Source organism: Ascaphus truei, chromosome 10 (assembly GCF_040206685.1).
Source record: "Ascaphus truei isolate aAscTru1 chromosome 10, aAscTru1.hap1, whole genome shotgun sequence".
NCBI lineage: Eukaryota > Metazoa > Chordata > Amphibia > Anura > Ascaphidae > Ascaphus > Ascaphus truei.
This window is the reverse complement of record NC_134492.1, coordinates 35,717,431-35,731,253: the sequence shown is the minus strand read 5'-3', so window position 1 is coordinate 35,731,253 and position 13,823 is coordinate 35,717,431. Positions and strand designations below refer to the sequence as shown.

General features: G+C 45.2%; 1 protein-coding gene across 5 annotated transcripts; it reads left to right on the top strand.

Annotated features, from left to right (window-relative positions):
- Nucleotides 1-416: 416 nt before the first annotated feature.
- Nucleotides 417-12,552, top strand: LOC142503814 (uncharacterized). Of its 5 annotated transcripts, none has more exons than XM_075616544.1 (3): nt 417-807; nt 3,096-3,298; nt 7,435-12,552. In XM_075616544.1, the coding sequence occupies exon 3, from the start codon at nt 7,450-7,452 to the stop codon at nt 9,808-9,810; it is 2,361 nt and encodes a 786-aa protein (XP_075472659.1). In that variant the 5' UTR covers nt 417-807; nt 3,096-3,298; nt 7,435-7,449; the 3' UTR covers nt 9,811-12,552. The 5 variants fall into 5 exon arrangements, with proteins under 5 accessions (XP_075472659.1, XP_075472656.1, XP_075472658.1 ...); XM_075616541.1 differs by having other exon boundaries at nt 3,066-3,298; XM_075616543.1 differs by having other exon boundaries at nt 3,066-3,347.
- Nucleotides 12,553-13,823: the final 1,271 nt, after the last annotated feature.

Genomic DNA, 13,823 nt, shown 5'->3' with positions numbered 1-13,823 from the left:
CGTTATAGCGCAAGTGGGAGGAGTTAGGGCGGCGTTACATCTGCATATTGGCGCAGGTCTATGTATCAAAAAAATCTGCGTCTTGCGTTACTTTTCCTGATGGTTTCCTGCGTTGGTTTTCTGTCACCTTGAATGTGACGTGAGCCTTTTCTTAGCACACAATACTAGCGCAGCACGCCCCAAAATCTACAACTGGAGAAATACACGTAATAAATGATGCATTTTAGACATGAAAAAAAAATGCAGATTTTTTTTTTATGCAACTGCGTCCGTGCACACGAGCATCTAAATACATAGAGATACATACTGTAGAGAGCTCTAAGTACCTGTGGCTCAACCTGGTTTTCTTTCTAGTGGATTAATTTATATATGGACACAACACAGGGCGGTTCACAGCCTGATACTGAGGCAGCAGCACTGCATTCATTCTGTGTGTTTCACAGCCATGTGGATTAGCCCTGCAGCACAGCCAAGCACAGGGAGCAGGGGGCAGGCATCCTGCGCCCGGTCCCTGAGAGGGGAGGCTGGTCTCTGGGTGGGATCAGGCGGTGAGGGGAGGTGCAGTGGGAGGGATGTGTGTACTGTGCATGCTCAGGGCCTCGGCAGGAAGAGGCCCTTTCACAAGGCCTCTTATTGTGTCCAAGAGAGCTGCAGCAAGGCCTCTCCGAGGTACAAACAGAGAGGGGGGTAGGATGGGGGAGAAGAAGAGGCTGCAAGGTATATATGAAGAAATAACAGGGAATTAGACATGGGGATACATTCAATGTGCTATATATGAATCGGAACACCTCCAGCCAGACAGAAGAGGTGAGTGCTTCTCCCTGGGGTTGTCCTGCCCTATTTCTGTGCTTGTGGGGTCACAGATCTGACCGAGAGGCTGTAATATATGCCAATCCCTTTTGCTAAAGAGCAGCTGGAAAGGGCATCAGCTCTGTGGGTGCCACGGCCCAGGTTATTCATGGGGAGGGGTTCTTGTGGAGTCAGAAGGATCTTACACTGCTAGATGGGCCTGCAATGCAGATAAGCGGTTAGATCCCTAGTGAAATGAAGTGTTTTTGTTTGAGGAATGATCCCAACATATGTCTAGGCTGAGTCCCCGCTGGCGCTGAGCGCGCTCATGCTTGGAGAGCGCTCCAAGCATGAGCGCCGGGTGTCTTGTAATTTACGCGGGGGGAGGGGGGGGGGTGTTTAGGGGCATTGAGCGCGCTGAAAAGTTAGACTTTTTTGTTTACATAAGCGCCGAGCGTCAGTGAGCGGGGATTTATATAAGTAACCGCGGCAAGTTCCGCGCGCTCAGCGTTAGCGGGAGGCTACGTCCCCACTGGCACTGAGCGTGCTGTGCGCTTGGCGCATGCCACTTTTTCTTCTTGTACTTGTTATGTAGACGTCCCCGCTCACGCGGTGCGCGCGCTCTCCCAAGCTTGGCGCTGGAGGAGACAAAAAAAAGTGACTTTCAAGCGCGCTTAACACACCCCCAATGCCCACCCACCCCCGTTCGCGAAACAACAGGACACCCGTCGCTCATGTTTAGAGAGTTGGTGACGGCACCGCTCTCCAGCATGAGCGCGGTCAGCGCCAGCGGGACGTAGCCTAAAAAAAGGCAACTGCTGTTTGTAGGAGGGTGACCACCTTTAAAGCGTGTGGGGGGTAACCGATGTTTTGTAGGTGGGTAATCCACATGTATAAAGCGGTAATCCTGTGAGGGAGAGTTGAGAGAGCTGGCGGGTTGTGAATGAGTTTATTAACCCACGTGCAACCAAATTAACCAGCAATGCACTGATGTTCCTCTAGCAGTTAAAGAGTTAAGATCTAGAACTTCTTACCAATTAGCGCGCCCTGGTCTAGGGTTCTACAATTTATTGCTAGTATTTTTTGACAGTTGGGATTTATCATTTAATACCCTTGCAAAGATTTAGTAATGTTATTTATGGCTACTTTGCCTGTTTCATTAGCACTCCCTAAAGATTGGTTCCCTTTAGTGCATATTTATTTATATAAATGTTTTCCCAGGAAATATTACATTAAGAGTTGCATCTTGTTTTGAAGTGTGAGCCTCAGTAAAAATTCAGCAATGGCATGGGGAAAGCATGTTTTAATGTCCTTACTGGATATAGATTGTAAGCTCTCTGGGGCATTTCCTTTCCTACGGTTTCATTTTGTTTGTTGCACTTATTGTATTATAATTCCCAGTACTGTATTGTCTCTTGTAAAGCGCTGAGTACAGCTGTGGGTGCTATCCAAGGTTGCCACCTTCTACTGAAGGCCAACCCGGAGGAAATATTTTTTTTTTTTTAAATTCCCTTACTTGGTGCGGTGTCTCCCGGCATCCTGCTGCAACTCCCCCTCCAACTGCAGTGAGCACGGCTGCGCTGCGTTTGCCATGGCAACGTGACGCCACGTAGTGTCATGACGTCACATAGCGTCCTGTTGTCATGGCAACGCGGCGTCATTTGGCGCTGCGCTGCCATGTTCACTGCAGTTGGAGGGGAATTGCAGGAGAATGCCGGAGACGCCGCACCTCGCCATCACCCTGAGATTGACGGGCTAAACCCGTAGCCTGGAGGTAAGTGCCCAAAACCCGGAGTTTCCGGGATCAAACCCGGAGTGGTGGCAACCCTGGTGCTATATAAATAAAGATATACATACATATAGTGTTACACGTGCGTTTTGGACATTAAAGCTGTTTCTGCCCAAAACCCAGACTCGGGGATCCCTTCATGGTAATCAAAAAAATGAGTATTTTTGCAGAAAAGAATCGGTGTCATATCCCTACCTCGGAAAGCTCTTGGGTGTAATCTAACGGTTGTCATGGCGTCCCCGGTCTCGCTAGAACTTGTTTCACACACTAAGGGAATAGAGTGTCAGCAATTGGCTCCTAACTCAGCCAGATCTAAAGAGGCCAGAAAAAAAACCTTTGCTGCGCGCAGACATTCTGGCATCTCTCTGAAGTTTGAGGTAGAACTGAAAACCCTAAATTGTTCCCGTGTGTCTTAGATCAGCTCAGCCTGCACCCGGTTCTTGGGCGCACTGTATCTTTATACCTGTGCGGGGTGAGTGTCTTGCAGGAGGCTTAAGTTCCTGGGTCCTGCTTGCAGTAGGACTGAGTGGACTATCGGAACTAAACCCCTGTCTGAGGGCTTCGGTTCCATACGCTCTGGTGCGTCCTGAGCCAATAAACCAAGCAAAAGAAGCAAAGCCAAGCAACCAAAGTCTTTTTGAAGAATTTCTCCAGCTATCAGCTTCTGCCTACCGCAGAGATCTGATGCCCTTTACCCCTTGCAACAACTAACCAGTGGAGGTTGGTGTCATGATAATATCATGAGATATTATGTATTTTAATCCATCTGGTACGTCAGGGGTTTATGTGATTGGAGTTTTATCTTAAAATAACATCTGTTGGGGTTGTAACATGTCAGGACTTTTTTCAGCTTTGTGCTTGGTTTCAAAGAGAGCTTAATTGGGGGGATTCTATCCTGTATGGGCTCACCTAAAAGGGCCAGATGGGTTGTATTTTGCTGATAGTCGAGATCAGGGTAGTGTCTGGAGACTTGGGAATAAAACATGGCCCCTTGTGACAACTTTCTGTAAACATGGTCTCCTTAGAGTGAGCTTCAAAGCATTTCTCTTCAGGGGGTGTATGGATGGCCAGGGGCGTGGCTACAGAAGGTATCAAGCCAAAAGGGACTTTATTAAAAATGAAAATAACACGTCAGGTCTAGCAGGGATTAAGAGACAGATATCCCTGTGCCCCTTAAATTTAGGATAAAGATGTCCATATTTAGTCCCATTGTGTCTGCCTTGAGTGCCTGAATGTATGTGTGTGTGTGTATATATATATATATATAATGCTTTGGGCTCTGAATGGACATTCTGGGGAGAGTATTTACGTTTTCAGAAACATTTTGCTACAACTTATTAATTTGACATCTCTTATTTGCATACCCCAGGTGGTGGCAGTATATAAATATGATTTGCAATTTAGTTGGGGTTAATATTAACTCACTGGAGGTACCTTGTGCAGGCGCAAAGTAAGTTGGCTAGAATAGCCCTGTGTATTAACTATGGTGACATAGCTAAGTCACGTCCTCACTTGTGTGCTGTTCGTGGTGGTGGTATATGGGGACGGATTTAGGAGAGATATAAACTCATTTGAGGGACCTTTGTGGAGGTGAAGAGTTGGGCAATTTGCTGGCTGTGTATTAATCCTTGTCCTTTAGGGGAGATATTGTCCATTTGAAGGACCTCTGCGGGGGTGAAAAGTTGGAGCGCTTGCGGGCGAGTATTAACCCTTGTCCCGTATGCAGGTCATGTGCTCATAGCGGCGGTGGTGGTATATTGGGACGGATTTAGGGGAGATGTTAACTCATCTGAGGGACCTTGCTGAAGAGTGGGGCAGCTTGCGAGTGTGAGTATTAACCCTTGTCCTGTAGAGGAGAGATTGTCCATTTGACGGACCTCTGCGCAGGTGAAAAGTGGGAGCGCTTGCGAGTGCCCGTATTAACCCTTGTCCCGTATGCAGGTAGCGTGCTCGCAGGGTGCCGTACGTGACAGTCGGACCCCGGACTAGTGGGACAGCCTCTACCACTAATATAAGCTCACTTTTTTAAAATGAGCCTTGAAGTTATGAAGACTCTGATTACCAACTATAAAGTTCTCTTCATTAAAGCAGCAGTCCAGCTGCCATTTTATTCCCCCCCTCCTTTTAATATGTGCATCAATACAATCCAAACAATGATAAGTAATTGGCTAAATTGCCGATCAATCCGTTCTCCTGGGGTCGATTTGACGATTCTGCTCAGGGGTTCACTAAACCTGGGGGGAGCGGGGTTTACAGAGCCCCGCGCCCTTCCCAGAGGCAATTAAATGCCGGGGGAGTGGCTATGGCCTCTGTAAAATTCACTTACCTCTGGAGATGCGTTGCCATGGCGGGGTCACGTGATGCCGCGGTCACGTGATGCCGCGCTGCCATGGCATTGTGACGTCAGAACACCAGAGCCAAGGTAAGGAGGGGTGGAGCAGGCAGAGGGCGCAGGGGGAAAAGATAGCGCAACCCTGCACTAAATGGCTGTCAGTGTAGCAGAAGAGGACCAAAGATGCAACGTTCTGTGGTGAAGATCATGTGACCAGGCAGTCACTAGATACAATTGATGCACTGCTAGGGAGGACAGGAGTCAAAAAAGGGGTGTGCCAGAGCCTGTTTCAGAAGAGGAAGGGGATGTGAATTTGTAAATAGTTGCTATAGAAATAGAAACAAAACATTCTTGTTACATTATAATGCATTAAAAAAATCAACTCTTGATGACAGTTTTATATATTTTTTAAATGCTACAAGTATTTTCTCATAGTACAGAACTGATTTATTTTAAAAAGAAATAACAAATAAACACATGTAGAATATTGCTTGGTCTGCTGCTTTAAGTAGTAACAAAGGAGGGAGTAGGGGGTGCGATACCTTTTTTATTGGACCAACAAGCTTTCAAACCTCTCGCGGTCCTTCATCGGGTAATGCCAGAAATACCCAATGCTAACCACAGATCCAATAAAGTGACTCGAACTACTAAAATCAAATGTGTTTTTTGATCCAATAGGGCTATGACAACCCTCTCTGCTGTGCTACAACCTTCAAGCTATGTGATCACTTCTTGCATACTGTAGAGCAGCAGTCGTCAACCTGCGGCTCTTTCTGCACCTACATGCGGCTCTCCTCTGTCCTCGGTTGCTGCTCCCCAGCTGCTGCCTTTACCTCACAGTGCTGCGGGGGGCCCGGCCGGTGCTGGTCGGGCCTCTTGTTGCTGCCAGGCATCTACCCAGCTGCTGGCCTGCGTTCTGCGCTGTCCCACGCCGGGCCTCTCAGATGCCGGCACAAACTTCCAGGGCGCACTGATGTCACAGAGCGGCTCGGCGTGGGACAGTGTAGGAGGCGGGCCAGCAGCTGGGGAGATGCCGGGCAGCAACAAAAGGCCCGAGCAGCACCGGCAGCATAGTGAGGGAAAGAGGCAGGCCCAAAGTAAGTGTGTGTTACACATATTAAAGGTGCAACCATGTGTCATCTCTTACTTTATAACTGACGTTCTTGAGCTTTCTTTAGTGAATCTATCCTTCTTTTTTTTAAAATTATTTTATCATCGATCTCTTTGCCTTTGTGTGTGTGTGTGTGTGTGTGTGTGTGTGTGTGTGTGTGTGTGTGTACAGAATATTTTGTTTTGGGTTTCTCGTAGTTGTATTTCCGGAAGTGGGCCGAACCTGCTCCTTCAAGAAAACATTGTGATGTTTATTTGGACAATAAGTGAAAATATTACTGATAATGCGCCTGGAGAGCCGGTTATTAATATGCTTTGCAGAAGATAGCCCCTGGTGTAGTGATATATATATTTGGGAGGGGGTAGAGTGTGTGTATTTGGGAGGGGGGGGGTAGTGTGTGCGTGTATTTGGGGGGGGGGGTAGTGTATGTATGTGTTGTGTATTTCTAAATTACAAACTGTTTTGCACAGAAAATCAATGACAAAAAATAAATAAAGGGACTTATTATAGTGAGATGCATTTTATTCCCTCACATATTTTCCTTTCCACAAGACTAAAGTAAGTTTGTTGTATGCTACTGTTTATACAGTATATACCTATTAGTGTGTGTACAGAATGTGTATGTGGGGGTGTAATATTCATGCATGTGTTGTATGTTAATGCTTATACAGTACCTAGTAGTGTATGTACAGAATGTGTATGTGGGGGTGTAATATTCATGCATGTGTTGTATGTTAATGCTTATACAGTACCTAGTAGTGTATGTACAGTATGTGTATGTGGGGGTGTAATATTCATGCATGTGTTGTATGTTAATGCTTATACAGTACCTAGTAGTGTATGTACAGTATGTGTATGTGGGGGTGTAATATTCATGCATGTGTTGTATGTTAATGCTTATACAGTACCTAGTAGTGTATGTACAGTATGTGTATGTGGGGGTGTAATATTCATGCATGTGTTGTATGTTAATGCTTATACAGTACCTAGTAGTGTATGTACAGTATGTGTATGTGGGGGTTTAATATTCATGCATGTGTTGTATGTTAATGCTTATACAGTACCTAGTAGTGTATGTACAGTATGTGTATGTGGGGGTGTAATATTCATGCATGTGTTGTATGTTAATGCTTATACAGTACCTAGTAGTGTATGTACAGTATGTGTATGTGGGGGTGTAATATTCATGCATGTGTTGTATGTTAATGCTTATACAGTACCTAGTAGTGTATGTACAGTATGTGTATGTGGGGGTTTAATATTCATGCATGTGTTGTGGCTCTGAATATTTTGAACAAAGATTTTTTTTTATAAAGTTGCAGACCCCTGTTCTAGAGTGATACACTATGCAGTATCTGCTTCCTTTGCCTGGTGTTGCGGTCCTTACATCTTCATTTCCCCTTTTTGTTCCAGTTATCCCTGAAGGCGATGGATAGAGTGGCACATCCAAAAAGTCCAGCTATGGCTGGTGTAGGGAATTGTGAAGAAGGAAAAGAAAGGGTCCTGTTGACCCCCATAAAATATGAAAGCAGTTCAAATGAAACAAATTCTGCCTGTAATTCCGACCCAGGCTGGACAGAGAAGAATGATCGTCCTGACTTTGCAAACAGATTGGAGGAGACTGAGAGTAAGGGGAAATCACAGGGCATCTTTAAGCAAACGGACAGTGACCCAGAAAATTTGTGTGACATATTTTCAGAATTTGCTGCTACAAATGTGGAATTTGCTATGGGACCGTTGGCAAACAATCTAAACTCATCCTGTGGCACCGTTCAGATATGCAAGGAGTGTGGGAAAAACTTTGCCCGAAAGTCAGATTTGACAGTACACCGGCGGATACACACTGGTGAGAGGCCTTACAAGTGTTCATACTGTGGGAAAGGCTTCTGCCAGGCGTCTATGGTGCGAAGGCACGAGAGAACACACACTGGGGAAAAGCCCTACCAGTGCTCAGACTGTGACAAGGTCTTCTCTCGCTCCACCTCTCTTTTGATCCACAGGAGTAAGCACACTGGGGAAAAACCATTCAAATGTGAATGTGGAAGAAGTTTTAGTAGCAGTGCACTACTGCAAAAGCATTGCCAGACCCATATGTATCAGCCTTATCCTTGCAAAGTCTGTGGTGAGGTCTTCAAGAACCAGCTTGATCTCAGGGTGCACAAGCGCAGCCAACACTCTGAGAAGCCCTTTAGCTGCTCCCAGTGTGGAAAATGCTTTGCACGCCTGCACCTGCTGAAAACCCACCAAAAAAAGCACATAGAAGATCGGCCTAATGAGTGTTCCATACGCAATAAAACCTTCGCTGACCTGTACACTCTGCGGCAACATCAACAGAGGCACCAAGAGCAGAAGAAATCCACGTACCAAGAGGGCAGTGGTGTGTCTCTAGACTGCTCTGCCTCTCAAGTGCTCACTGAAGATTGCCCATCTATCTGCCCTGAGTGTGGCAAGACTTTCAATAGCCCTTCAGCACTACATAAACACCAGGAGTCTCACGAACAGGAATCTCTCATCTGTGCAGAGTGCGGGAAGACCTTTTCTCGGAAGTCAGATTTGACTGTACATTTGCGCATACACACAGGTGAGAGACCTTATAAGTGTTCACACTGCGGGAAGGGCTTCTGCCAAGCTTCAATGGTGCGGCGGCATGAGAGGACACACACTGGGGAGAAGCCCTATCGGTGCTCAGATTGTGACAAGTCCTTCTCTCGCTCCACCTCTCTGCTCATTCATAGGAACTCTCACATTAAAGATAAGCCATTTAAATGCAAGTCCTGTGATATGACCTTCTCCAACACAACCCAGCTACGTCAGCACACCAAGACCCACAGATTCCCCTCGACATTCCCCTGTGATGTGTGTGACAAATCCTGCAGTGCGACATATATCTGCAACATACACCGCTCCATACAAGTCATTGAGGACCCCTTCCTTTGCTCTGACTGTGGGAGAACATTCAGCAGTGACTCAGGGCTGCAAAGACACGTACTCACCCACGTGCAGCAGCCTTATCCGTGCAAAGTCTGCGGTGAGGTCTTCAATAGTCGATTTGACTTCAGGGTTCACCAACGCAGTCATCCGCCTGACCGGCCCTTCATCTGCTCCCAGTGCGGGAAATGCTTTCCACGCCTGAACCTCTTGCGCATACACCAGAATACACACACAGGGAACCGGCCCTACGAGTGCTTCTACTGCAAAAAGACATTCTCTGATCCATCCACGCTGCGCCAACATCGCCAGAGGCACCAAGGGGTAAAACTATCCCTGTTTAAAGAGAAGGAAATCACTGTGCGTTTAGAGAGCGCCATCCCTCCTGTGGTCACTGAAGACTGTCCCTCAATATGTCCTGAATGTGGCAAAACGTTCAGCAGCCCCTCCGCTCTGCACAAACACCAACAGTCTCATGAGAAGGAATCTCTTCTCTGTGTGGAGTGCGGAAAGAACTTTGCTCGGAAATCAGACTTGACTGTGCACTTGCGCATACATACGGGTGAGAGGCCCTATAAGTGCTCATATTGTGGGAAGGGCTTCTGCCAAGCCTCAATGGCACGACGGCACGAGAGGACACACACAGGGGAGAAGCCCTACCAGTGCTCAGACTGCGACAAGTGCTTCTCTCGCTCCTCCTCTCTGCTGATCCACAGGAGCAAGCACATAGACGAGAAACCATTTAAATGTGTTTCCTGTGACCAGACCTTCTCAAACACGAGCCAACTACATATGCACTTTAAGATTCATGATGAGGCTCTAACTTTTAATGTAACACAGTCAGGGGATGACTGCATTTAACACACTGACTATGTGCTCTGAGCAAGAGTACGTTTAATGAAGTATCTGTAACTTAATTTTAGAGAGGGAGCATTGGTTCTTAGTTATGTTGCTGGCTTGCTGTGAGGAGCATGTGGAGAACCGTACTACATAGTTTGACGGACCTCTCGGCTCATGGTCCGTCTTTAATTCCCTGAGCGATCAATTATTATTATTTTTAAATTGTACTCTTATTTACCCTATTTTAGGGCAATTTAAATGAATTCCAACAATCTAGATATTGAATCAATCGCTGAATGAGTCTTTTAATTGGGTAAACATTATTTTTAAAAACTACGCCAAAAACATTGTCCATATTTAAGAGAGCTTCCATCTTGTTTTAATTAAGGCAGAAACTGGTCCAATTTGCTTTTGTGCAGGTGTGAGGAGAGAAGATGGGTATGTCAAAGCAGCAATAAAACTAAGTGTTTACAGAGTTAATTATCTCAGGAAGCAGGGGGTTCTGGAGCTGAAATAACCACGTTTCAGCTCCAGGGATCCCTTGCTTCAAGCCTATTTTTATTTTTAAAAAGCGTCGCTACGAGTGCCTCTTTTAAGAGCTATAACTGACAAAGGGCACTATGACAGACTTCTGTATGCATATAAATGCTCAGATGTGCATTCAATCATGCATACACATCTATTCCGACATGCATGTGCTCATACATACTTATGCATGCATACCTACATACAGACATATACTGCTCGATACAGAGCAAACTGACTCTCCCTGCAAACAAATGTACAAACGGGCTACCATGGTTTCATCAAGTCTGTCTAGCCAGGATTTTGTGAGTCTTCCAATCATTCTAGCAGACTTGACCAGCCTGGAATTTGAGGGCTCTCCTCATGCAGGGTTCCACCAAGGGTTTTACTGGGTACATAGTAGGCCAGGCCTTAAAGTACACACAGAGATCCCCAGATAAACACTTCAGACCATGCTTTTCAAAAAAGTGATTAAGATTAAGTATTTTTTTTGTTTTGTAGGAGTGAATGCACCTCTTAAAAAAAACCTGGAGTTTATGAACTTTGGTTGCAGTGTACCTTATGCTATATATGTGAAATAAAGTTTTGCATGTACGGTTTGACTTTGCTTAATAGAATGTTTTGGGGGGTTATAGTCTGTGAGGGGCAGTTCTTGCTCCAAACACAAAGCTCCCAGCACTCTTGACACATCGTTCTCTGTACTTGTCCGATGAGGGCTTATAAAGCGCTGCATTGGTGTTTTACTGGATTATTCTAGTTAAGAGTACACTCATATAGTTAAGAAAACCATTGGTTTCATTTATGGCTGTGAGTCGCTGATCCCCGTTATCTTCCGAATTCCGGAAAGCCTCAGTCAACCAGTAGCTTTTTTTTTTTTTTTGTGCTGTTAGCACACACAAAAAAGCAACAAATATAGCCGTCGGGTCACAAATAGCACGTGGCATCTAGTATATTTGCCGCCTTAGCCCGTGGCCATTGTGTGCACCGGAGAATATTTTTGCCTGGTGGACAAGCCTGCTTGTTGCTCGAGAACTGGAGTGGGTCCTGGGAGGTCAAAGGATCATATGTGAGCACATGGGGTACTCTCTGGTTCAGCTGAGTAAAACAAATGTGTGAGCAGCCAGGACTACTGCTTTGTGGCTTGAAAACCTAGCCTGTTGATGTTTCTTGAAGAGCAAACTTCACCGGCCCTGTTTTCGTACATTGCAGCCACTTGTGGCAGAAAAAACGGTTTAATACGTCAACAAAGCACAGAAAACGAGGGGAACGCAATTGGATACACGATTTCCATTTTAATGAAACCTTGCCACGGATGTGAGGTATTTTATACTAGTTACAAAACTAATGGACGGGAGACACTTCTGGCTTCGTACAGCAATACATCTATAGATCACAGCACGGGTCACTTGTTAAATGATTTTACTCATTAGCTCCGTTATTATTTTTTTCCCCCACGTATATTGTTGATGATTTAACTTTTTATTAAAATCTCATACTTTACAGAAACTATTTTTTCTGTACTTTTGCAAAACAAATAGAAACAGACTGTATAACATGTGACTATGCAAAGGGGAGGGGGGAGAAACATAGAGAAGACTTGGATAGAAAAGAGACCTGATAGCCAGCCTCGAAGAATCTAAACACCAAATGGATCAGAACCGTTGCTACCACGCTCTTCGCAATTGGGCCTGCAAGAAAGCAGAAGATGATCTAATGTATCAATATAAAACTGGTGCTCAAGACCCCCCCCCCCAACAGGTCAGGTTTTCAGGATATCCCTGTTTCAGCACTGGGGGCTCAGTCTTACTGAGTCTTTCCTTAAAACTTGACTGAGCCACCTGTCCTTGAGGACTTGAATTGGCCACCCCTATCCTACCAGGTTACAAACCAAGACCTACTTTCTGGATATATATATATATATGTGTACATATGTGTGTGTATGTATATATGTGTGTGTGTGTGTGTGTGTGTGTCAGATAAGGCAGTTGGCACTCCAATAGGTGCTGGTAAGCCACAGGTGCACGTCCCATATAGAGAATGTAGTTATACGTTACCGTTCCAAGGATTGGTAAACAAGAGACAGCACTCAATGTTGAAAATCAAAATTCCTGAGGAAGGTCCCATTCTGTAGGACCGAAACGTTGGGTTTCTGGATGTATTTTTGCTATCACTAATACACTTTGATTTTCAACATTGAGTGCTGTCTCTTGTTTACCAATCCTTGGAACGGTAACGTGTGTGTGTGTGTGTGTGTGTGTGTGTGTGTGTGTGTGTGTGTGTGTGTATATATGTGTGTATATATATATATATGTGTATATATATATTTTCCTCAGTGTTGCCACCTACTGCTGAATAAAAACCAGCAGTAGGTTTGTATTTTATATATTTAACTGTCTTACCATCTCCGTCAGCGGCATCTCCCCCTGCGTGGTCCTATAAAAATGGCTCCTCAACGTGAAATGGTGTTGCGTTGCCATGACAAGGGGACGTCACATGGTGGCATGACGTCATGGCAACGCTACGCCATTTGACGTCGCAAAGCTATTTTGCGGGACCATGAAGGAGGAGAGGCCGACCGAGACGTCAGTGAACACGTCCGGGACGGACTGCTGGGGCGCCCTCTTCCGTGGCCGTCTTCCTCTGCCACCCTGCTCAGATCTGGCGGTCCTCCGCTCTCTTCTCCTGCCGCCACCCCCCCAGTTTGCCACATACATCGAAGGGGGGGGGTAAACCCGTAACATACTGAAAGCTGCACATGTCCAACAAAATAAAGCGCTTTCTAAACAGAATGATATTGGATATACCAGATGGGCACCTTGGCCCCTGGTGGGTACAATGAGTGTTTAGACACTAGTACCTTAGTAGAGTGAATCTGGTCTCTCCTTTTCGCTCTGCCACCTTGTCTGTTTTACATTGTCAAAATTTACAACGTTTATAATATTTGGGTATTGTGTATTACACATCTTATATGTACAGTGTATATATAGAGAATATTATTTACTTCTCTTCCTCCTTAGAATATTGCTTGTTAACTTATTTAATATATACAATTTTTAAGTTATTTTATATTGTTTCCTCTCGGTTCATTCATCGAGTTAATTATGTTTATTAACATCATTTTATGTGCGGTCATTTTTCTTTTTGTGTTTCTTTTTTAAACTTTTTTTATTGTCATTATTGTAAGTTTTATAATGCTTATTGGGCTATATGTTGATGCCTTTAGCATATTATATTTTTAGCGTCTAGTCCAGTACATCAAGGGCTAATAACTGGGATTCCTTTTGGTGTACTATTGCTAGGCATTCAGCTGGCTATTTAAAGCTTCTGTAGATTACCCTTACTGTTCCCCGAAGTAGTCGCCATCTTGTGTGATGAAACGCGTTGGGCTACAGCATTACGTCATCACACGAGCTCGACGAGGCTATGTTCTGCTCTGTGTGGGTTTAAGCCGCAAGATTTGAACTCCTGATGCTAAGGATTTTCCATCCACTTGGGACTCTGCTGGATAG